This window comes from Rousettus aegyptiacus, unplaced genomic scaffold (genome assembly GCF_014176215.1).
Source record: "Rousettus aegyptiacus isolate mRouAeg1 unplaced genomic scaffold, mRouAeg1.p scaffold_m13_p_3, whole genome shotgun sequence".
Lineage (NCBI taxonomy): Eukaryota > Metazoa > Chordata > Mammalia > Chiroptera > Pteropodidae > Rousettus > Rousettus aegyptiacus.
This window is the reverse complement of record NW_023416306.1, coordinates 36,240,248-36,265,345: the sequence shown is the minus strand read 5'-3', so window position 1 is coordinate 36,265,345 and position 25,098 is coordinate 36,240,248. Positions and strand designations below refer to the sequence as shown.

The 25,098-nt window shown below is 38.6% G+C and overlaps 1 protein-coding gene across 13 annotated transcripts in view; it reads right to left on the bottom strand.

Moving 5' to 3' along the window:
- Nucleotides 1-25,098, bottom strand: part of TLE1 (TLE family member 1, transcriptional corepressor) — an 82,028-nt gene that overhangs the window by 34,404 nt on the left and 22,526 nt on the right. For 3 of the 13 annotated variants that reach the window (XM_036238451.1, XM_016158637.2, XM_016158643.2), the window contains 4 exons: nucleotides 20,401-20,463; nucleotides 18,783-18,887; nucleotides 6,592-6,796; nucleotides 5,842-5,861 (listed from right to left, as the gene is read on the bottom strand). In XM_036238451.1, the coding sequence (XP_036094344.1) occupies nucleotides 5,842-5,861; nucleotides 6,592-6,796; nucleotides 18,783-18,887; nucleotides 20,401-20,463 (393 nt within the window). The remainder of the gene's footprint in view (nucleotides 1-5,841; nucleotides 5,862-6,591; nucleotides 6,797-18,782; nucleotides 18,888-20,400; nucleotides 20,464-25,098) is intronic. The other 10 variants (XM_016158644.2, XM_016158638.2, XM_016158645.2 and 7 more) reach the window with 7 other exon arrangements.

Here is a 25,098-nt window from a genome sequence, read left to right as displayed (position 1 = left end):
CCCTTCTACCCATGTACTCCAGGTAAAGCAAACTAAGAAACTTTGGATCTAAAAACAGAATTATTTTCAAATAATTCTTAAATAACCTCATGATACCATCATTCCCCTAATCAGGACTTTGGTCATAGCAAAAATCAAATCTGAATTTCACACATTTTAAAGAAGCATGTTTTCAAAGAGCTACTTAACGGTTACTGTCTCTCTCTCCAGTCCCCAATGAAATACTTTCTAATGCAAAATTAGGCCCTAAAACTAGAAAGCTCTGGGTCAAGACCTGAACATGAGTTATTTGGTATCTGAAGGCTCTGACATCCACCTCTTCTTAACTGAAACATAGGAGACATGGAGTTTGCTGTCTACTATATTCCAAAAGGAATAACAAAATGATTATGGACCCAAAAGGAAAATAAAATTTAGGAAAACCTGCTCCAAATGGTGGGCATCAAGTTCTCTAATTACAGAATACAAACCTAAGTCTAAAAGGGTTTTTGAGGGAGAAAATAGTCTCTACCTGCCGTTTGGTTTGTTTTAGAGTAATGATACCCTGTATTCACTATATAATCACATTGAGATAAAACCTGAATGTTTTCTCCAGTCATACACAAGCCCCAATATCCACCTGGTAAGTTATGGCATCCACAATGAAGAGACACCTCCATCTGCTACCGGTACACACCACTCCTAACAATTGAGAAACTGCCGGGACTTTCCTTTCTTCAGGGGTTCCACCCTTCTCAAGAAAGTCATGCTAGTTTTCTGAGGATCTATTTTTTTCAAATACATATTTTAAATCCTCTCAAAAGGAAAATCTGCTGAAGCAATAGTATTAAGAAAACAGTGTTTTCTACTGTGCCTAAATACTGAAATCTTAGGTGACTCATCTCAGTTTTATTTTTTCCCAGTAATTCCTTGGCATGCATCAGGTCAAGATAAAGTCATAAACGTTTAGATGAAAACATCTCCTCCTAGTCCCCATCTATGTTTGACAAATTTGATTATCATGAGACTGATCAAGTTCATAAGCAACTGAGATCAGCTTCATGGTCCCAACATAATACTAAGAAACGTAACTGCCAGCCTGTCACATGGGCCCTAACCTCCACAACCGCCTCACACATTGTATTTTAAAAAGGAAAGGAACCACAAGTCACTTTGTTGAATGTGACTAATAAAGCATTTATTGTTTTGCTAGCAGGTACTCAGAGGGAGGACATTCCTAAAGGTTTGCTATGTTATATCTGATGACTTCCTGTTTCCATTCCCTAAATCCTCACCCTGTGAGGCAGCCACCACCACCACTTTAGGGATAAGGCTAAGGGAAGGTTCCAAAACATAATAAACCTTGCCTGTGCAGCCAGAATTCCACTGAGATCTGCCTTTGTCCAAAATATGTTCTATCACCACCGCCCCATGTTGACACAGTCCTAAAGAGCCCCTAGGAGCTAATGTTATGCTCAAAAACATAAAATTTCAGAAAAAAAGGCAACAAAGTATTCTCCAAAGCAAGCCTCACATCTATTTCCTCCTTGTCCTCTCTAGTACTGAGAGTCCTTTTGAGAAAAAGTGAAGTGACGGGTGGTCATGAGGTAGGATCTGGTCCTGTCCTACCTCTGCCAATTAATTTGTCAAGCAGAACAACTAGAGAAGAAAAACAAAATAAGGGCACCATCTTACAAAAAGTGATGGTTGTCATAATGAGTTTTAAATTTTTAAGTTCTAAATATGAACCTGATAATTTTATAAGTCAATTAAGAGAGTGACAACATGGTCCTTCAGAGACATAATCTAATTCTCAGCCACCATTAACTAAGTAAATATACGACCAGAGGCACCCAACCTCCTTGAGCTTTGTGTATTGATAAAATAACGGTAACTGCACTGTTATGATCTTTTATGTAGATGAATGGTACTTAAGACTTTTCTGGGCCAGAAACCTCTTTTGAGAATTTGATGAAAGTTATGATCTCTCCCCAGAATTATGCAAAAGAGCAGTGACCCACAACACTCTGCATATAATTTTTAGAGGGTTCAAAACACCTTCTGAGGCCCATCTATGAACACCCCCACCCCCCAATTCCAAAGAGGCCAACTCTGGAGTCTTTTCCAAAGGTTCCAGATACTGATCATATGGGTCAGGTATTTCAGTGCTTTTAACAAGTATTTGACTGTGCCATTAAAAGACATCACTATAAAATGGCAACAAGTATATGCAGTGCCTTGAACACAGCTTGGCACACAGAAAGCTCTCAATAAGAATTTGCTGAACGAATGAGTATATAAACAGATATTCTATCATGTTTTCTTAAAAGTTATACAACTCTTTGTTAATTTTCTAATTCCGGGTCTTTCAAATACATTTAAATATTCTCTTCAGCCAAAATTTAATTCATCTGTAATCAAAATATCTAAAGTTTTTATTACTACCTAAGAAATAAAGGCCTTTGTTAAGTCATTTCCTATTTCTTTGCTTAACAGTAGCATTCTGATAGTAGTAGGCTTATGCTAAAAACACAAAGTATTGCAAATTAGAAAAACAGTAGTCAAATCTTAATTTAAATACAAGAGTCAAACAGCAAAATAAACTTCTTAGAAGATAATAGCTTTATCACTCAGCTCTTTCAGAACAAGAAAAATACAATCCATATTTTCATTCTGTTCTCAAAGTGCTGTCATTTCCTGGGTTTTACATTAAAACTGATTACATGAAGGCTCACTTCTTTACCAAGGTGAAGTTTCCGAAAAAGACAATAAAGACCAACATAAAAAAAACAACATAAAACCTTAAACTAAGAAATGGCATAATTTTGTCACTAAAAATAAACAAACACGAGCTATGAACCAGTTTTAGACACACAGATAAAAATCCATACACACCCACATTCCCTCTGGATCTAACTAAGTCCCTCGATTTTTGCACTTGATATAAATAATGTTTGTTGAACAAAGTAAGAAGAGCAGGTAAAAATAAGACTACACCATTGCGAAATTTTTCAGAACGCCTTAGGTTTATGCCAGAGGTTCTTGGAGTTTGGTCTCATGACCTCTGACATTCCCAGAGACCCTCACATATTTCTCTGAGGGCAGACTTCTTATACTTCAACTGAAACAATGTTTCACCACAGAAAGAATGAAGGAGATGATGAGAATTCAGCTATTCTCTTTTGAACCAGGCATTAGAGACATTTGTAAACATCTAAGACAAAGCCACTCTTTCCACTACAATTTTTTGTTTTGGAAAATAGTTATTTTCTATTAATAATGTTAATACAATTAAATTAAGCAGCTCTTTATCTATTTGATTTTAAAATTTGCTTGGTTTCTAATCCAGAAAATTTTCAAAATATATAACATATAAACTTCAGTTATTTGGGGTCATCACTAATTTTAATCTATGGGGGTAAAAAGATCATAAGACCTTAAAGTTTGAAAACCGCTGCCCTGTAGCAACTGCCCTTAACCCCTCTCACTGGGAGAAAAAACAAAACAAAAAAAACAGCAGTACAGAGCAATCAAGTGACTTTATCTGCCAAGTAAAATTCGACTTCCTAATTCAAAACACTTTATTAAAGAGATGAGTACTATAATATTTTAGACACTAATAGTACACATCATCTTATTACCCACTGCTTCTCATATTCAATTTCACAAAGTTTGAAGAGCTACTTAATTTTATGTAACTGCAGCAAAATCCCTCTTATGTGGACAGTGAACAATTTGATCTTTCTCCACAGACTGAATTAAATGTTTATGATACAAATTAGTGTTTTCCCATTTTATAGCATCATCACCAAGAGTTTTCTGTAATATTTAGACAGAAAATACGGTATACGTATATATTCTCTGAAAATACTGAAATTATCATTGACTTGTCAAAAATTTGGTATGAAAAAGGAAACATGCAAAGTTAACATGTATAAGTAACCATTTCTTTTCTATTATCTTATAGATTCCTTTATGTAATGTATCCACATTTTGACTTAAAGTTCACCGACTGCTGACTCAACATGTGAATTTAAAAACAATCCACAGTTGCCTGAAACTCAAGAACTATTTTGTACTTCTTTAAGCCTCCATCCCACCTTCTTCATTTCCCGAATAAATTTTAAGTTCTTGCTTACATTTTTCAGCCAAAAATACAAATAGGAGGTTATCAGGCACACTGAAATAGACACAAAGAGGTATGAAAAGCCCCTACTAACTTAAGCACACAAATCTCTACCCATTCCTGCCACTGGCATTTCAGAGAGGTACTTATCATGATACCCCTTCCACAACTGCTTAGAATTTTGGCTGAAACTTTGTACAGTCTGTATGTTAGTATTTTGGTTGCCTTTCTTCGGTTCTTTGAGAAAGGTCTTGTGAAATGTGTGCCTAACGTATCCCTAACTACGGCTGCATTTCTCATATTACCTCGCATACACACTCACAACGAATAAATATACAGTGATTCAAGGTAAAAGAGTACTGAAACAAAAAGTCAAATTTGAGACCCAAATGTAGACTAAGTTTAATAGATTAAAGCATGCCGCAGACTAAAAGACATGGGCTCTCCCAACATTTTCTGCCATCTCTGTTCTCTAGTTCAGGATTAGGGTTTTTAATCTGACATGCTTGAATGAACATGGCAGGAAAGATGACAGCTACAGAGACACTCGAAACAACAAAACATAAAGGTCACCAGCATAAATCGAAGCCTGTTTACTTAGGGTTATGTTTTGGGAGTAGGATATTTTATTCCTTCGTTTTTTTTCTCCCCTCAACATTTTCCGGAAAAAAATTATAGTACCAGAAATTTAAAACCTTATCCTTTCACCATGATCCATTCCCCCCAACACATCCTGACACCTAAAGAATACCAAGATCTGTCTCAAAGAGAATTTTTAAAGTAGATACTATTCTATACAAGAAGGAAAAAATAAAAATCCAAACTTTTCAAGCTGAAAAGATTTATATACCTTCCCCCCAAATTCGTAACAAAGTGTTAGAACGACTTAAAATTTCAGTGTCCATTTTTTAATCACAGATTTAAGATGGTCAAAACACTGCGAACTTCAGAAAGAAGAGAGGGAAGGAGGCAGAAATTGTACGCTATTGTAGCTGAAAAGGGGCCAATTTCTACCTCTATTTGCTCCACAACATTTGAGATGCATTTTAGATACGGATCTCCTCACAGCTAACTAGCAGATACATGCACAGATTAAACGTGCATTATGTAAAATGGGTAAGATTTAGGCTGCTGAAAAGATTAACTCTTCAAGCACAGAACGCCCCTCCCCCGACACACACACTGAATTTTCTTGTTTTTAAAAGCTTACACAGACACTCAGTTCTTTGGTCTAAAATAAATTTAAGTTAAAGTTCACATTCCAAGGACAATTATGAAAAGAAAAGCAGATATGGAAACCTAGCAACTAAGATGCATTCGCAGAGGATAATGAATGGTTCAGGTAGAAATAACACATTACCAACCAATTTCACATATGGATTGTGCCCTCTTGCCTATAAAACTGATTTAAGATAAAAATGACTACTGTTCTGAACTAGAGGCAACCTGGACTCAGAACGCAATGGTAAACATGTTTTTTAAGTGGGTCTGGGGCACATACAGATCATAGCAAACAGCTTTGCTCCCGAATCATGTCACTCTCGTCTAACGAAACTTTTATAAAAAAGACAAGGGAGGGGGCAGAAAGAGTCTTATTTTTTTAAAAAGAAAAAACCAGGTCACTGAGAGAGAAAGGGAAGAATATGCACGTCTGTGCCCGTGTTTAAAGAAAGGCAGCTTGGGAGGCATTGCAGGAAAGGGGTGTGTTTATGTGGAGCAGGCGGTAGAGTACTTACTGTGCCCGGTTCTCTGTCTGCTTCCGAGGTTACCAAGAAACGCACAGACATGCCCGTTCAGACACAGAGGCAAGAACAGAAATAAAAAAAAGGGGGGAATAATTAGAACACAAGCCCCAAACAGTTTTAAAAATGGCTTTTATTTATATAAGTCATTGCACATTCCTAATACAGTGATTTCCTGAAAATTACAGTATTTTGTAAACATAAGATTTACAGTTTAACCATACACAAAGCCTATTTTTTTATTTCTTGACAGAATAAATTACTTTTCTTCAAAAAATTAGTCAAGTGCAATTTTGCCCAATATTTAACGCATACTAGAATTAAAGCCTATGAAACTAAGTAGTAACAGATGCAATTATCAAGCCTCTCATTTGAACACATTCACTTTCAAATTTAACTTCTTATTTCGCCCCATTTAACAACATTACTTTCTTTGAAAATTACTCAATTAAGCAGTTAACAGTTTTCCATAATATGGTACAGGCCACTGGCATTAACTAGGCTGTTGCCAAGATGTCAAGATGCCTGCAATCTAAAGAGATTGAGAAATCTACAGATACCCACGCTAAACCCTGAGAACTTCCAGGGTGAACCGTGTTTCAGTGGCCAAGCTTTGCGACAGTTCCTCTTAGCTCATTGTTTGCTCTCTGTATAGGTTGGGGCTTTCTTTAGCGGTGCACACAACTTTGCAGCACTGTATGAGTGTGAGGACAAAGTCCTAATCTGGCTTGCCCGGCCTCTCACCTCTGTGGTGCTCTGCATCATGGTGCTTCTTGTCATCTTTTATTGCCAAGTGAGACTGCCCACTCAGAGCACTAGACAGGGCCAGAAGGCCGGCACTGCCACCCAAGGGCGGGATTCCAGGAGGCTGAAGTCCTGAAGGGTGAGGCGTTAGGGGAACTGGGGGCCCATGGCCGTGAGAAAGATGCTGAGCTTGCAACTGCTGCTGCTGTTGGTGGTGGTGAGAGGAGCAGGAGGAAGATGAGAAGGAGGTGGTGGTGGTAGTAGCATCGGGGGGTGGTGGGGGGCATACATGACATGAGGATGGAGGACACAGAACAGGAGGTTTGACACACACGAAGGGAACAAGGAGGTAAGACAGAGGGGGGAAGGGGAAAAAATGTGATTAGCACTTTCAGTTCATCAAAAGTTTTCACCTACTCAGTTACCTGATAAGATACAATCTTCCCAAAATATAATTCTCAGATCTACACTGTCACTTTTGGCATAAGTCAGCACCTGAGAGTATAGAGCTGTTTATCATCAGCAAGCCTGGCTAAGTTAGGAAGCAACTCACATGTCAGTTCCATTTCTAAGCACCTCCAGGAATGAAATCCACTAGGTCACTGAATCTAAGATGCCACAGCTGTACGACTCATCCTGATTTCAGAAAGGTTAAAATCAAGGCTGTGCATCCGACAGTACAGTAGCTATATTCTTGAGCAGTCATCTGTTAATAGGTGATTCCATCACACCCCAACATTCTTACATTAACTTACCATAATGATATGATGAAACAAAACCAAAATATTATCTTTACTTAACAGAACTCAGAAAGCAGAGGAAGAACCAGCATCTCTTACATAACCCCCCCGCCCCCCAGACACTGTGTGTCCTTATTTTCACTAAGCCCTCACAGTACTGCGAGGAGGTACTGATATTCCCATTTCACAGAAGGAGCCAAGCCTCAAAGTGTTGAGAAAATTACAGAGGTTCTCCAGCAGGCAGAGGGGGGAGGAAGTGGAGTCAATGCAGGAATGACCGTTAACGGCACTCTAGGCCCGGTACCGCCACACGCAGAAGGAGGCCTCAGGGAACCACCATTCGATAGGCAGAAGATATCTTAGTTAAGGTAAAGCTTTGTTTATCCCTTCTTTTTTTCTGAGCTCTTTAGCATCACAGTGGAAAACAGTAAGATCCAGAGAAGCCAAGAACCTTGACATGAAAATACTCCCACCAGTCCTGTGTGACACCAGCCACAGTGACCCAAGTCCCCATTCCCAAATGCCTTTGCCTCTATCACTCAAGCCATTCCAGAGATTATAAATCTGTTCTCATTAAAAAGTATCATTGCTCTCATATATAATATTTAAGAGCATTTTGTAGGAAATGAGAAAGTATCCAAGAAATGGTCCCTTGTATCATAAATCTGGCCACGTTTCAGCTGTCCAACATAAAACTCATTTTTGATGAGACAGTAAAAACGATTAAGTCTCAATTTTTAAGGTGTAATGTTAGGAAATTCTTGAAATTCCGATTTGTGCTCACTTCCCTGGGACTCAATTACTCATTTTATTTATTACCCCCTTGCGTGCACTGAATATATTAAATCTTCACGACAGACCTTCAGCAATTTCCACCCAGACCACTGATCTTTAATTGAATCTTAAACATGCTTCTCGCCCTGCAGAGCCGGAAAAAACAGCATCTTAAAAGTAGAAATCGGTATCTAAAATCACTTTACAGTAAATCTTCAACTACTAGTAGCTTCTTTTTAAAAATCTTTAGGAGCCAATGTTCTCTTTAAACTTCTATTCCTTCCGAAGAGTGCACAGTTCTAATTAGAGGAAAACTGGAAAAGGGGGAGAGGTCCAAGAGGGCAGCATTAATAGTGTTCTTGGAAAGTATTTATAAGCTACTCATTCGCCATTTGAGATCATAGTAACAATTTCTTTACGTATAAAATCACCTTCCCGTCATCCCAAAGACACTAATTCTTGCTCTGTCACCTTTTAAGAGCTCGGCAATAGCAAGACATAAAACTGAAGAAGCTGGCAGCAGAGTCACGGTCCACTAGGCATGCTCATTAGCACTTAATTAGGAACTAGACACCTGCCATAAGAAATGTGCTCAGAGAAGGATGAGGACCAGGTCTGCCCTACCAGCAATTACTATCATTACTTCGAGAGTAAGAGCTATGTCCGGCTTCTGGGGGGGAAATGCAGTGATGCATACACAAGCAAGTGCAGCGGGGTAATTAAGCACGGCACTGATTAAAAGAAGATGAGAGAAGCTAAGCTGAGGGGAAGGCAGTTAACTACAGGGTGGAGAACACTTCCCTATCCCTGCTCCCTGGTATGCCCCCAACTCCCTCTCAAATCCAGAATCAAGTCACCAAAAGACAACTTCAGAGGCAAGATTTTATGTCAGAGCAAAGGCAACATTTGGATACTCAGGAAGGAAGTACATTTTCTGCCAAACACAAGTTAGTTTTTATAAAGATGAACTGGAAAGCATTCTCCGAAATGTTACTGTAAAGAAAGATTAGCTTATATAATAAAGGGGCTTTGCTACAGCTGTGAAGTGGACAGCGTGGTTAAACCCAACATTCAGGCTAATAACTATCAATGGGGATGTCCAACAGCCTAACTGGCCATGAGGAACTCCACCTCTACCCTGATTAAGCTTTCTCCTTGGAAGAAATAGCTCACTATCCATTATTAAAGGCAACTGGGTTCTTCTGTCCTTAGCGTGGCCATCTTTAAAGCTTCCTTTTTTTTTTTTTTAAAGCAAAATCTTATCAAAATGGAAGTTGTACGAGGTAGCAACAGGATGGTCATAGCTGGTAAAGATGCTATAGACCCATAAACCGTGGACATTACTGTCTCATATTCTACTTCTTTATGCTGCCATGCAGAGCTCAGAGCTTCCAGATAATATTTTCATATCCAGTACCTGGTCTCAGCTCAGAATACACCTGAGGCATGGAGGGTGGGCATCACAGCTCCCATTCCAGAGGAGAGAGTGGCCTGTCATGGGGCTCATAGCCAGAATGAGGATTACAAAGCTCTGTTCCCTAGAACAACGTTATCTCCTGGGACTACAGCAGCCTAGTCATGTTCACGAGAAGTTACAAACCAAGTATTCTCAAGCATGGGGAAGGAAGAAGGCAATCTCTTGCTCCACCAAAGACCTCATGCCTCTCTCCCATCCCAGGTAATGAGAAGCACAAGGCCATGCAATACTGAAAACTTGCCACTGGACATTTACTCAGAGATAAACCCACCTGTACTATGTGGACTTAGCAGTGACAGATGAGAATTTGTTCTTAGGTATATGACTTAAGAGTGCCAACTCTCCAGTCCCCACTTTCCAATACCCTGTTCTTGCAACTGAAAAAGGAAGATACACTTTGCCCCAGCTCTCTTCCAAAGAAGCTTATAAAGAAGAACGAAGCCTAAATAGAGCTTTGGCTTCTCTCAGCAGAAGATGCTTAACAGACAAGTGTCATTTCTAAGATAAAGCATTTGTTAAAATGAATAGAGGACCTACATCCTGAAGAGTGAAACAATTAACTCCACAAGAGCAGCCCACCTGCCCCATGTGTCCTTAGTCTTCTAAGGACATTTTTTCTTCTAAGAATAAAGTTTACCTGAGACAATCTAGTATGTTTAACTGTCATCGAAAGAAAAAGCATGAATGCCACATGGCCAGCAACAAACAAACAAACAAAAAAACAAAAAAAAAAAACCCAATGGCTTTGCCATTTAGAGGTATTTACACGTATTAGTCCTCTACAGACCCACACCTGAATGCATCATAGGGGAAACTATAAAATATTTCTTGACAAGTCAAGAGTGGGAAAATTCAACCATCTATCCTTTCAGCAGCTTTCACAAATTAAGAAACTATTTTCTTAAGTTAATGTTTACAGATTTATTCAGCCCAGGACAAGCAAAACAGTTTATAAAGCTATCAGAAAAGACATGTTTAATGGGCAATGGTGGTTTTTTAGAAATACGGATAGTTACTCAAGCTATCAAGCTAGACCAGTGGGTTCTCCAACAGAACAATTTTGACAACCCCCCTTTCCACACCCCAGAGACATTTGGCAATATCTAGACATTTTTGGCTACCACAACTGGAGGGGATAGCGGGTAGAATGGTACTGGCATCTCGTGGGTAGAGGCCAGGGATGCTGTTCAACATCCTATAAAGCCCAGGACAGCCCCCACCGCAGTTACTGAGCCCAAAATGTTAATGGTGCTGAGGCTGAGAGATTTTAGTCTAGATCTAAGCTGGAATTCTGTCCCATCATATCAGAATTCATGTTCCTGAATGCCAGGAACTTTCCATACTATTGCTTAAAAAAATAAAAATACTTTTCAACATTCTATTGTTCACTGTCCCTTTGTCACCATGAAGTGTACCTTGTCACAACAAACACACACAAAAAAATGAGCATCTGCTTCCTACAGCTGACACCTCTAAACAATTTCAAAATAAAACAAAAACTTCATGTTTTACAAAACAATTTAGGAAAGACCTACATTGGGAACTTTCACATATTGGTCTTCTGGTGCCTCAAAGGTGATTATGTTAAGGTTCAGGTTGGAGGATAAGGAGATGAATGCACTTGTTCTTACCCAAACCATTTAAATAGGCTGGGAGTGAGACAAGTAAAATAAACACCAAATTGTGAGTTAATGATACTGAAAACCCACAAGGAATAAAGTAACCTCATCCATGTCAAACAACAGCCATGCATTTAGAATTTTAATTCACATTTTACCTAGTGCAGCCTGGGTCAATTATGTTACTATGACGAAAATGACTTTCGCTGTTTACATTCGGAGCTTTAATGTAATAGTGCAGTGTTTCCAAATTTTTGTTTCTAAAACAGGTGTAGCATGTGCTTTATCACCACAGAGCTATCTACAGAACTGAAAGGACACCTAGAGTCAAAGCGAAAACTTCACCGTGACTAGATGCTAACTTCCCTATCACCAACCACAGAATCAACTTGAATTTCTGAAATTTAACCCGTTATAACCTCAGGGAATACTATGTCACACAGATCATACATACACTGAACCAAATCAGAACTAAAACCATGCCCCAAAATTGCATCTCTACTGTTAAAAGCATGACCATAAGTGGCATCTACAGCACTTGGGGAGGTGGGGGATGTGAAAAGTAGCATTTGTTGACAGTTCTCTCCAAATCACTCTTATTTGATTTCTGCTATTTTCCTGTTCTTTAAAACACTCAATTCTTATCAGGAGAGCATAGAAAGAGAAAATTGGTATGCTACAATAAACAAATGAGGAAAGTAGGAAAGAGCTGTGTGGCAGCAGAAAATCAAGGACACTACTACAGGAGTTAACTGAAAACCTCCCATTCTGTGAATGGCCTCTCCTGTTAAGAGGGGCAAGGGTGAAAAACAGGCAGAAACTGCTTACGAGGGCCAAGAATTCTCAAGCCACTTGAAGATAATTAAAAAACAACAACAATATACTGAAAGGCCCCATCTCAATGCAGGACTCGCAAAGAGAAAAGAATCGATGGGCTGTATGTAGGCGGGCACCAGGATGATGACCTAAAATTCTGAAAAGTATCAGAACTCTTCTTTATTCTTTCTGTACTTCAGCTAATATACACAGGCCAACTCAGCCTGCACTATCACTGACTTGCTCGTTCTACCTGCCCTGGATGACTGTTACAGCTGTGACAGCGACCAGAGCCCTGGGACTTAACAGCGTACATGAATTAGTAAACTGTTTCCTAAAGTTAAAGACCTGAATTAGAGTAAGTTTTTAAAAGCCACGTTTATTTAGGTAGATATACTCCTAAAACCACATAAGGTTTTGATGAAGAGATGCTCAATACCATTAGCCATCAGGGGTCATTCGAATAAAAACCACAAAGGAGGTACCACTTCATACTCACCAGGATAGTGAGAATGAAAAAGATGGGGCAATAATAAGTGTCAGATAAGATGCAGAGAAATGGAATTCTCATCCACTACTCTGGAAAACAATCTGGCCATTGCTCACAAAGTTAAACAAAGAGTTACCATACGACCTAGCGATTCCACTCCTAGCTACAGACCTGAGAAAACACGTCCACACAAAAACATGTACACAAATGTTCACTGCTGCATTATTTGTAATAGCCAAAAGGTAAAAACAACCTCAATGTTCATCAACTGATGAGTGAATTAACAAATGTCGTACACTGATACAATGGAGTATCACTCATCAATAAAAAAGGATTGAAGTACAAACTACGATATGAATAAAACTTGAAAACATTATGTTACATGAAAGAAGCCAGACACAAAAGGACACATATATGATTCCGTTTATGTGAAATGTTCAGAATAGACAAATCTAGAGACAGAAAGATTGGTGGATGCAGAGGCTGAGGAGAGATGGGGCAAGAGGACTGATTGCTAACGGGGATATGGGATTTCTTTCTGTAGTCTTACAAATGTTCTAGGATTAGGTAGTAGTGACAACTGTACAAGTGTGTGAATATACAAAAACCACTGAGCTATATGCTTTAAAAAAGAGTGAATTTCATAGTATGAAACTTATGTATCTTGGGAAAAAAAAAAAACAACACATAGATCTAACTCCATTAAAATGGAGTGCTCTGCTCTCTATTCTGAAAGAGGGAAAATAGTGTTTTTTCCCAAAAAATCAAGTACAAATCATATGAAAATATATGGGGAATTAAAATGTAAACAATGATTCGACAAGTTTTCTATTAACTAAAAAGCACTCTGACTATTCAGAAGAAGAACCCAGACATCGAAGCCATGCCATGCATCTGTCAGAGATACCTAGCTGTACTCTCAGGAAAAAACTAATTTGAACCAAAGGAGAAGATGCATAAAAGACTTCTTTGCAATACTGTTCCTTCCCTTTGCAAAGTTAATAAAAGGGCCGGACCACTGGAATTTAAGTGGAGGGTATATATCCCTAAATAGAAGTTAGAAGAACTAGAAGATCCAAGTTGTAGCCATTTTGTTCTCTCTTCTTGGTAGCAAGCCTTGCATTATTCTCCTAGGGCGAATCTGTTTTATAAAGAAACTTACAGCTGGGTTATTGATGGGCTTTCCAGGGATTAACTGCATACTCATAAGAATAAGAGGCTAACCTCATCCTCTTAAACTTCACACACTACAATCCTATAGATAGCTGCCGGCTACAGCCAGAGGAGAAAAATAATCCAACATTTTACTAATCCTTAAACCAATCATCTCATACAACAATGGGGAGCCCTTTAGGTCTACAACTCAATCTCTTAAGGACAGAAAGGCTCCTGCTATAGAACCATCAGGAGTTTGTATTCACAGCCATTCCCTACACAAACATACAGACCCGGACATCACAAAATACTCTACACTTCTTTTCATACTATATTGTTTTAAAGTGCAGAGAATTCAAATTTGCCTATGAAGTAGGAATATACAAATCTGACCAAAAATGGAGCCCCAAACCTGAGTCCCATAGCCCTTGACAGAAGTTATATCATGAAAAATAAATTTAGATTATGTCTAAATAAAAGAGAAATAAACAAACAAACAAAGTTTACCTACATTAACCCTAAATTTCTTAGTCCTGAAGTTCACAGCCATTTGGAATGGGAAATTGCTCAAATTCTCTTACATACACAGTTAGCATTGAAGCAGCTATCAGAAATCTATATAGAGTTTTGTGGTATGGGAGGGAAGGACAACCCATACTCACTGGGCACCTGGACATCTCTTCTAATTCTTGTCTCTTCTTCCAATTCTATCACAAGGATCCCTGCCAACCTCTCAGTGCCAGTAAAGGCCCTGTTCCCCCTCCTCTTTCCACTAAAGGAAGCCAACGAAGTCTTGTCCTCACATTTTTGCTTCTCAATTCTCTCTTGTTTCCAAAACTTAACTTTACCTCTTCGATTTTGAACTTTAAAGGTCATTCATGCACAACGACATAATGGAGGAAGCAGAGAAACTGGCTGGGTCTTATCTCAAATACCAGCATCCATTTAACCATTAGAAAAGACAAAGGAGGAGGTGACCAGCTGCAGGAGCAGCCACCTCTCACAGGGAGCTTGACCAACTGGACCCACAAGATCTGCTACAGCCACTTAGAGAAACCAGGCAGACGAAACTACAGTTCAGGGAGTCGGGACCACATGCTGGGTCAAGGCTGCCAGCCAGGGTCTTATCCCCAAAAAGCCATTCAAGGTAGACAGTACTATTCATCTATAGATGGGGATACTGATAAGAGATAAACTGATTATACAAGGTCACAAAGCTAAAAAGTGGTAGTACCAAATGTCCTACTCAAGACCATCTGATTCTAGGCCCACACACTGCCCCAGATTATACAATACAAATACTCTTAGAAAGATCAGCACAAAACACCACGAAGCTGGATAGCAGACACTAGGTTAGAAACAGATATACAACTATGCAACTGTTCTCTTTAAAAAGGAAAATCACACTCCACTACTTTTTACTACTCAATAAAAAAATCAACCATTTTCTTGAGGGAGTTGGGGGAAACTAGCTGAAAAGAAGGACAAGGAAATGTCACAGGGTGATGGAAACAATCTGCACTCTGAGAGGAGCATGATTACAGGAGTTGTACCTGCTGCATCCAAAATGATCAAACTGTACATGCTAAGATCTGTGCATTTCACTACATCTCAATATACCCAAATTAAAAAAAAAATCCCCGTGTGCAGACATGTATCTAAATCTATACTTACGTGATATTTATCAATTGTCATATAGATCTGATTGAAAGGTAAAACTAGTTATCTAGAATCCCAAATTCAACTAAAATTAATTATTTAATATCAGAGCAGATAGATGAGAGCTCTTTGTTCCAAACTCCCCAAACAGGACAGTGGGGAGTGATCTTAAGGAGTCCTTCAGTCAATTTTCTCTGTCTTCAGGTAGCCGTTAACTATCCCACAAATAAAGTGTTACATCATTTGCTAATCTATTTTGTTTTGAGCATTTTTAATAGAGTTCCAAATTTAAAAAAAATCTTTGCGAAGGATGCTGTTTAAATTGTGGAAACTATTCTGATGTTAAAAAAAAAAAAGTCAAGGTCTCAAATGAGTAAGTTCCCTTCACACAATGAACTTGTTTTCCAAAGCACGAGTGAGCTATGTGTCAAAACAAATAAACCCTGTGCCTATTAAGATCTCTGCATTATTAAACTCTTCTACTGTTACAAGAAGATAGCATGTTTAATAGCAAAAGAATCTATAAAAAGCAAAATTCAAAAGGCAGTGCTGCAATTATCATTCTGCCAATTACAGAATTTTCTATCAGTGAAAGCTATTTAAAAATTTCTATAGCAAAAATATTTCAATAGTTTCTCCAAATATCAACTAAGAAATTTATTTTTCTTACATACCAGTAACGTATGAAAGTTGAAGGCAGGTGCCGCGGTGACAAAGATTTAAGTCTGTACTTTCCATCAGAGATGATGACTAAGTTTTTTGTGCTGATGAGAAATGGGTACCATCGATTCACTCAACAACAATGGGGAAAAGCAATCTCTCTCTTCCTCTTAAGAGTATGCATAGTCCCAGGACACAAACTGAGTTTACCTAGATAGAAGCTTGGTGTCCTAGAGAAGATGTGACTTTCTCCAGGTTTGCTAAAGAGAAATATCTTTAGCCCTGTCAAGCAAGCAGTAAGCTCCCTGACTGTACCTTAAAGGGAATGAGAATGTTTCGGCTCATTTGCATTTTAAAGGGTACTCTTTCATGATCTTTCACACTTGTAATAGATGTCTAAACCGTTAAATTACTATTTCTTTTCTTAGCCTGAAAGTCGATGCAGATGAAGAGCGTGGCCTCTCCCATTGTTCTTTACCCTAAGTCGGTCCCTGAACAATACTGACAGCTGCTATCAAACCAGGCTGCATTTACTCTGCGCGCAGCTGCTGCTTGTAGGAACAGACAGCCTCCTGGAGCCTCCTCCCCTCTGGGGAGACAGGTTGACACACTGCATGTTCAATGAAGGGGTGCAAAGGTCCGCTGAATTGTCAACCCAATTTTATGCTACTTCAATTTTCCAGGACGCATGCAATTCCTTTCAAGCAAAAATGAAGCATATGCCAGAGCATAAAACTTATGGTGTAGGATAATTATTGATCACTACAAACTTTAAAAGAGCCTTCTGACATAAATTAATATACTGATCCAAAAATTACAATTATAAAAACCACGGATGCCAGTATGCTAAAGACATGCAATTGGCATTAAGTCTTGTGCTGGGCCCAATTCACTGATTTGGGTTATTGTTGCTAGCTAGCAGAGCTAATCTGCCTTTATAATCTCAACAACATGTTTCCTGGACTAAAGCCATTCATAAAATTAGCGATTCATCTGCCCTTCTAAAACGACCTGCTATTTTTATTTTTATTCCACTCGAAATGAGTATTACCTATAAACATCTGGTTAATACAATTTCCTCCTTTCTAAGGTTTCAGACAGGGCAGCGCCTTTAAGAATTTAAAAATACGCATTTTACCATCAAAAAATATATAAAAATTCAGAAAACAAACATGTTCTACAAAGTTTAACTGGGTACTTGAGAACTGCTTTGCATATATTTTCCTTTAATCAAAACAGGCTTTTCCATCCTCATTCATTTGGGTTAAAAAATTCTGTGCTCAAGCTACAAGTACAATTTGCTATTAGTCTTTGCTAATCAAACATGGTACATGCAAAAGTACCAGTGAATATTTGATTTGATCTCTGAAATAAAGCAATTCATTACACAAGAAAAGGGTACAGAAGGCAGCAGACAAATGCAGATGTAATTGTGTTTTTTGTTGAATGTGATTAGAGAGCCCACTAAGTAACAGTCAAAAATGTGATACTAAAGGGGAAGAAATGCAGAGCCTGGAACTGGGGGGAGGAGAGGAGAATTGTTTATGCAGAGCTAAGCTGTCAAGTGTAATAAAGCAGCTTGAATAAAATTTAAGCTGAAAATCCACTGAAGCTCCCCATTTCAGGGAGGAAAAAGCTATTAAAAGGAAATGAAGGTCACCCTCCCAGTTTATTTCACCTAATTGACTGCCAATAGCTTACCACAGGCAACCCGACTGCAGATCTGCAATTGAGAAACTGATGAAAGGAGAGTTTTCAAGCTGAGGCTCATTCTTTAATCCTCCTTGGCTCTTATGTTTTTTCTCCATCTCCAGTTGGGATGTAATTTTAAACCCTGATGGATTAACTGGTTCCATTGTCTGTGGTCGTCATTGGACTATGGCACTCTTAATCCGTACAGCAGCATGTCTAATTATCATTACAAAGTGTCTGAGGGAACTATAAAGACCAGCAGGGCATCTTCTCACAAGCAATTAACATAAATTGATAAATGAGTGATTTGAATCCGCTCAAGGCACTCACATATGAATAAAATCAGAAAGGACCATCCCTTGTTTCAGCTACTTCTTTCATTTAGTCTGGAAAAGCAGAAAACCTGAGAACCACCCCGGATCCTGCAGTGGAGGAGGGGGGATGAACTCATGCAGGGGATGGACCGACCGCATGGTTCACCAGGCTCATTAATGCAGAGCAAATGACTTGTGATTGACAACCCTTCGCCAGCGAGGAGCAATAACTGAACTCAACACAGGAAAGCAGAAACCTGGTGAAAGGCTAGAGGACACTAGGGCACACTATCACTACTTCAACAGCAAGAAGAGTGTTCGTTTCATTGGGGTACCACTTAAAAATTCATAAAGAGGTAGGGAAGAGAAAGAGCAGTTATACAGGTTCCAATACTCTAGGAAAGAGGCAAAAGCGAAGATAACTAAATGAGAGGTGTCTTGACCTCACTGTAATCTAAAGAATAAGAATTTAAAACTCTAACCTAAAGCTTTTTTTTTAACCGATTGAAGCAAAGGTGGTTTAAGTGTCACAGGATAAACGATATTTATTTTCCTATTAAAAAGTAGATTGAGCTTCCTTCTCCTATCAACTCCCTTATGCTAATTATTGCTCTTCCCCTACACGCCTCAGCATACCTGAAATCTGCTCCTCCTCCCACCCTTATCAAATCGATCAGTTAAGCTACACAATATTTTATTTATATATATATGTATGTATATATACATATATATACACATACATATATATATATTAAGCCATTAAATTAATAAGAAATGAAAGCTGGTTATACACACTGTAGGAGGTAGACCTGGTAGGCCACGTACCCCGATGATGGCATTCAACTCTGCCATGGTCACCTGTTTGGCACGTTCAACAGCCTGCGCCACCTGTTGTTGATGCTTTGAAAACAATGAAAAGAAAAAGTGTTGTTAGCAAGGCAGCCAAGAACTTCATCGTACCTTAGATAACAACAAAAAGACAATGGATTTAAATGCAGTTTCTTTAGCACATATTATTTCACAGAATACATGCACAACAGGAAAAGGAAAACTCAGAACTGTGCTTCCCTTATTTCTAACCAACACCAATCATCACTCAAATTCTGAAGGGGAAAACTGGCTCAGAATGATTTAGTCAAAAAGGACATCAAAAATGATAAACTGAGGCCTTAGAAAATGAAGAGTATGGAATTTGGAAGATCACCATGGTGTGCAGAAGGGGTTCACTATGATAAGTTTGAGCAGGTAAGGTATACGGCCATTTTTAAATGCCCATCTTGATACTTAAAATTTAAATACTAAATCCATCAGCACTTCTCAGGTCAATACATCTCAGCCCACTCAGTTTTTGGAAACTCTGGTGGGAATTCCTCTCCTTCTTCAGCCTTTTAGATTTTTCGCCCTTCATAGGGAAAAGGAAGGACCCTCACTCTTAGTTCACAGACTGGAAACACCCTGCATTCTACCCAACTGCACCCACAAGTAAAAACAAAGCCACACCTTTGCTTTGGGAGGCATGAGACTATAGCACAGACCAGAATTACTAAAGGCTAATAACACAACACCACAACTCAAAAGGCCAACAAATCTAAACTGTAGCATCAAGTAACTGTTATGTGGAAGAGGCCACTACAATAGCAGAGATGGTGCTATCCAGCACGGAGCAGTAGATGCCAATTAGAACAGACACACAGTATTCCAGCTCTAAGTCCAATAAGCTTTTTTCATTGTCTCAAGATATATGTATCCTGTACGCACCTAAAACAGTTTAGCATTTATGAGCTTGTATCCAAAAGTAAATAAACTTTAAGGCCAAACTAAAATATATTGGTTTTGAGTCAATTTCATAGATTATTCCTTAAGAGTCTCTCCCTCTCAAAATATTAAGGTTAAAACATATATGACTCTGTAACTTAATGAAATAACTTATAATGTAAATGACTCCATAAAGTAAGGTAACATGAACACTTATTTTATCTCTGAGTACTAACATCCACTGCCTCCACGGCAGCATTAAGTCAACCACTGTGCAAGTGCAAATGAAATACATGCTTCTACGGTCAAATCAATCCCGAAGGAACTAGAGAAAGGACACTTGGAATCACCGGCCGCTATCAAGCTTATACTCAAAAAGAAAAAAAAAAAGAAAAAAGAAAAAAAAAAAGCTTTATATTTGATAGTCACTTCGCAGTTTTCCATAGAAAAAAATTAATTTGAGGTTGAGCTATTGTCACCACTTCTACAGTGTGCCCTCAGATCTGTTAGATGAAATAGCAGGGGGTTTACACACTTCAGCTGTAACAGATGTTCTTCACACTTGTTCCTTGTGATAAAATTAACATCTTAAAACTAGCTAATTTGCAAACAGAGAAGCAACATAATTGCACTTTAACAGCTGAACAGTTTTACTTACTTCCTGAGACAGAAATGGGATGACTTGTGCACAAATTGTATTCAATCTCTTGGCGATTTCAGTCTATAAAGACAAAACAATATAAATGTTTAGTATAACTTTATAATCACTTCAGAAAGATAAAACTTCATACCCAACACTTTAGCCCTCCACTACTTCGACTCCTGAGGGTATAAAATTGCTTTCCCAAGCTGTTACTAATATTTTTCTTGAGATAAACTAGATATTAATCCCACTTGCAAAACAAGACATAACTGCACGCTTTATTGTTCACTTAAATAGGAGATAATGAGTAGTTTAATTGAATTGGAAACTCTATGTGGTTTAAAGCCATATGAACATTTAACCTGGTGATTGCAAACCCCTTCATATATTTATTCAATTATGGCATACCATGGCACATTTATGTAGTTAGAGCAAGTTCATTCAAACCAGTGTCAGAAACCAAATGATCAGAAGCACTGTCAAAGCAGTCCGGCTTTCAAGATAAGGTCTAGAGTGAGAGAGCTGAAGGAGACCACAGACTTCCTTCCCACTTGTCCCAACTCTTGCATAACTGAAACATGACTAATGTTAGTAGCCTCAACTAAATCTCCAAATTTCAAACAAGAAAATACTGCTGAAACAGGACTCAAGTCCTGAGAGACATTCAAAATGGAGACATTCATGGTACCCGTAAATTTTCACAATTCAGCAACGAATGTGAAGCCCTTACTGACAGGGCCCACAGTTCAGCTGAACATAATCAAACATGCTCTGGGTATCTGCAGCATGGGCTGTTCTAAAGAAAAGCAGGAAGAGTCTCTGCTCAGCTCCAAATCCAGAAGGACCCGCTGCTACAAGGAACAAACTGACAAGGGAGGGAATAAAGGGTGCTCTGCTTCCACTCTAGGGTAGAATCCATCTGCCTGCCCAACCTCCAACATCCTTCAGCGATGCAAAGCAGCTCTGCTTTCCTCTAATTCTGAAGACCAGCTCTGCCTTTAAAAAAGAAAAAGAAACAAAAGCCCATCTAAAGAGTCCCAGCATTGACTTTATTTATTTCATCATTTTCTGTCAATGCTTACTAATGTCACCTGTTAGTGAATGAGGCGATGAAAAGGATCACAAGAAAATTATGAAGCACGCAGCCATGCCCTTGAGAAACAGAGAATAGAATGAGTAAGATAAAGTAGAAACCTCAGAACCATATAATCAAGTACAGAAAAAAAGAGCTGCTTTTTGTGCTCTAACGATTCCGGTTTGGGCAACAAGGCCCTTGGTGTGACGGGACTGGATTTAGGCCAACCCAGTTCAACTCTCCCTGACCACCAATGAGGGAGGGTTCCAGCTCGGGCCTTGTAAGAAATGTAGTACTAGAAGGTGAAATGACAAGTATAGAGAACAAACCCACGACCTTACTTTAACCAGCAGTGCAAATAGATACATGCAAAAAGGTTGCAGCTGTACCAGGTGCAAAAACAGTAGTGGGCAGCCCCACCCAATTCATCTGATCTTAGCCACTCACTCAAGCTAACTCAAGGTCATTGCTCTCCTCGAAAGCAAGAGCAAGCTCCCTTTCCTTTGCCAGTGTTCTACACTATATATTTCAGTTTATGTAAGGAAGTAGGAATGACCTTCATAAACTCTTAGGTCCTTGCTCCCCACTCTCTCCCTACCTACCATACATCCCAACAACATTCTGCACCTGTCCCTACTCCAAAATTCACACTTAAGGTTTTCCAATGTTAAAAATGATTAATCCTCACTTTAATAGCACACACACATATAAAAGAAAGTTAAAAGAACTCTACATCTATCATCCAAGGATAACCCTGAGGAACATTTTGGTGATTCTGGGAAGAAGCATCATTCCAGATTCTTGCTATTTATGTGTACAAGCCCAGAGCAGAGAAATACATTTTTATAGCACGGGTCCCACTATAGTTTTTCTATAATTTGTTATTTCCACTCAAAAATTTGTCATGTACACCCTCCCACTCAATAAATACAGATATGAATAAAGACATCATCAGTGTATTTCACTATACAACCATACTAGTATTTAACCACCCCTGGTATTTGTTTCATCCCAGTTTCCACACTTAATATTCCATACTGAATAACCCTCTACATAGATCTCTAAAAGGAAGCCCCAGCAGTCAAAGTGCTAGGTCGACATGTATGCATATTTTAAATTAGAATGCAGACTGATAAACTGCCTAGCAATTTACATCATCGCCAGTCTGTGAGGGTGTGTGCTCTCCCACTGTGTCAATATTAGGTTTTGCTGACCTTTTAAAAAAATCTTTATCCATCTAATAGATTAAAAAAAATGACCTCGCTTTTATTTGCATTACTTGGATTCTTCCTGAAGTTAAACATCTTTTCATATATTTACTGGCCCACTGTATTTTTTCCTTTCTCTATTTTTTCCTTTGGTATTTATTCATCACTGTCTTTTTTGTGTAGCAGTTCTTTCCATATGATAAATACTGACTCTTTTCCAAAGTGTTTCCAGCTTGTCACTTGACTTTCAACCTTGCTTACTATAGATTTTTTGCTGGGCATAACTTTAAGTTTTTATGTGGTCAAACTAAAGAATATTATTATGTTCATTGCCTTTGGGTCAGAATTAAAACACCCCCAAATTACAGATGTCATTCTTAATTCTCTTCTAGTGCTAGCTACAGTTGTTACTTTCTATACTTACTACTTGACCTTGATGAAATTTATTTTGGTTTAAGAAAAAAAGATGACCTCTTTAATTCATAATTATATGTTATTACATATAGTGGCTTCAAGGTAGACCTAAACTTAACTGTCAGGGGACTATTAAATTCTGGTGTGAATGGAATGAACCTGAAAACTTTCAATAATATTAAAGTTATTAAAAACAGAATAAAAAAGAAGTGCAGATTAAAGCATAGATAATATAAATTGGGTTAGAGTAGGTAAGACTTAAACAGGAAGAAGAGGGTTAAATCAAAGCTCAAACTGATGAAGAAGCATGAAAAGCTATAACATCTGTCCTGGGAATTCTAAATAAATGGTCTGGAGAAGAAATGGAAATAAGAACAACAGAGGAGGACCACATCAGAGCTGTCTCCTCCCTCTGCCAGGTTGCTAAACCCTAATCTTAACCTGTCCTCCGACAAATGAGCTTGATTTGAAACAAAGAAGCCTAAATTCAAGCCTCCCCTCTGATTTACCTTGAAATTCTCTAACCTGCCATGGTTTCTCCATAAGGAGAGAGTACCTACCTCTAGGAGGTCCGATTCTGCTCGTTTCCCTGACAGTGCTTCGAGAGTTCTAAAACATCACACCACCACTCCAGGAAGGTTTCACAGACCTTTTCTCCCAGCCCTTGAAATAGTCTTGATAGTGGCATAAAAACCAACAATAATTCTTAAGTATTAACTTTTGCTTCAACACAAGAGTATTCTGGTAAAACCTTTAACTAAGGACAAATTAACAAGTAATGTTTTCCACCCATGCTTCTATTCCTGACCACAGAGTTTGCTCGCAGGTTAAACTGGATACTTGACCATGCTTAAGCAAGTATTAAGATAAGTTCTGAAACCTTTTCTGACTGCCTTCTACCTCTTCCAAAGGCTAGACAACTCTGATGAAAAAAGACTGCAGGCTAACTGTATTTTCCACCTAGAAATCATTTTCCCGACCAAGGCTGAAGACGTATTCAGTACCTGCTAATAGTCAGTCATAAGTGCTTATAAATAAACTTCTTCTGTGCCTGTATTTGACACCTTATAAGGCAACAACAGTAAGTTAAGCATTCAAAAGCTACGCCCAAACCAGATTTGCATGGAACCTTTGTGCCTAGAAACTTACCCAGCTGGGTAAAAGCCTCAGCATCAAGCCTTACCTTAACAGATAGCCACTGCCCCACTGAGGCAACAGGAAGAAGTCCAAATTATCTGTTCAGAACCATCTTTTATTCTCCTTGCCAGTGCCAAGTCCTTTCACTTATTTGCTCATGATAATAGGGTAGGCCCTCATAATCCAAAAACTTGGTTTGCACGTCAGCAAATCAGTACAGGTATTCTTAAGCTACTTCAACTGCTGGGCCACAGATCTATTCACTGATCAGCAATCTACTTCACTGTTTCATCAAAATCAGGTAAGCTAATGTGTTAACTACAGCTAAACTATTACAAAGAGCTATAGTCCTATCCCAACCCTCCAAGGCCTACCTCACATCTAGTCAGAAGCTGCCCTTGACCCCAGAAACGATAAACAAATTCTTCTCTAGGTCTTTCAAATTCCTCCAGCATTTGCTGTCCTTTGGTAAACTAAGCCTGTAGGTTTAAAATCATATCTTATATAAAGTTTCTGTACAGATTCTTAACAGCTTCCTGAATACAAGTCTTCTCAACATAACAAGATGGGAAGGAAGCATGAGAACAAGACTCCTACTAAATGCTTTGATACAGCACCTCACTGTACCTTTTGCCTCTAACTCTGGCTATAGAGGGTACACAGTCAATGTGCCTTAAAGGAATACTTCACTGACTAACATGGAATCCCCATACACCCTTAACTCAATGAACAAGATGTAACCAGACAAGCCATTACTAAACAGTGTTAGAATCAGGCTCTGTTTATAGTAAGAAATCATATCTTATTTGAAAAAAAAAAAATTCAGCTGAGTAAATTTGAAGACATAATTGGCTTTATTCAATAATTTGTGAAATCTGG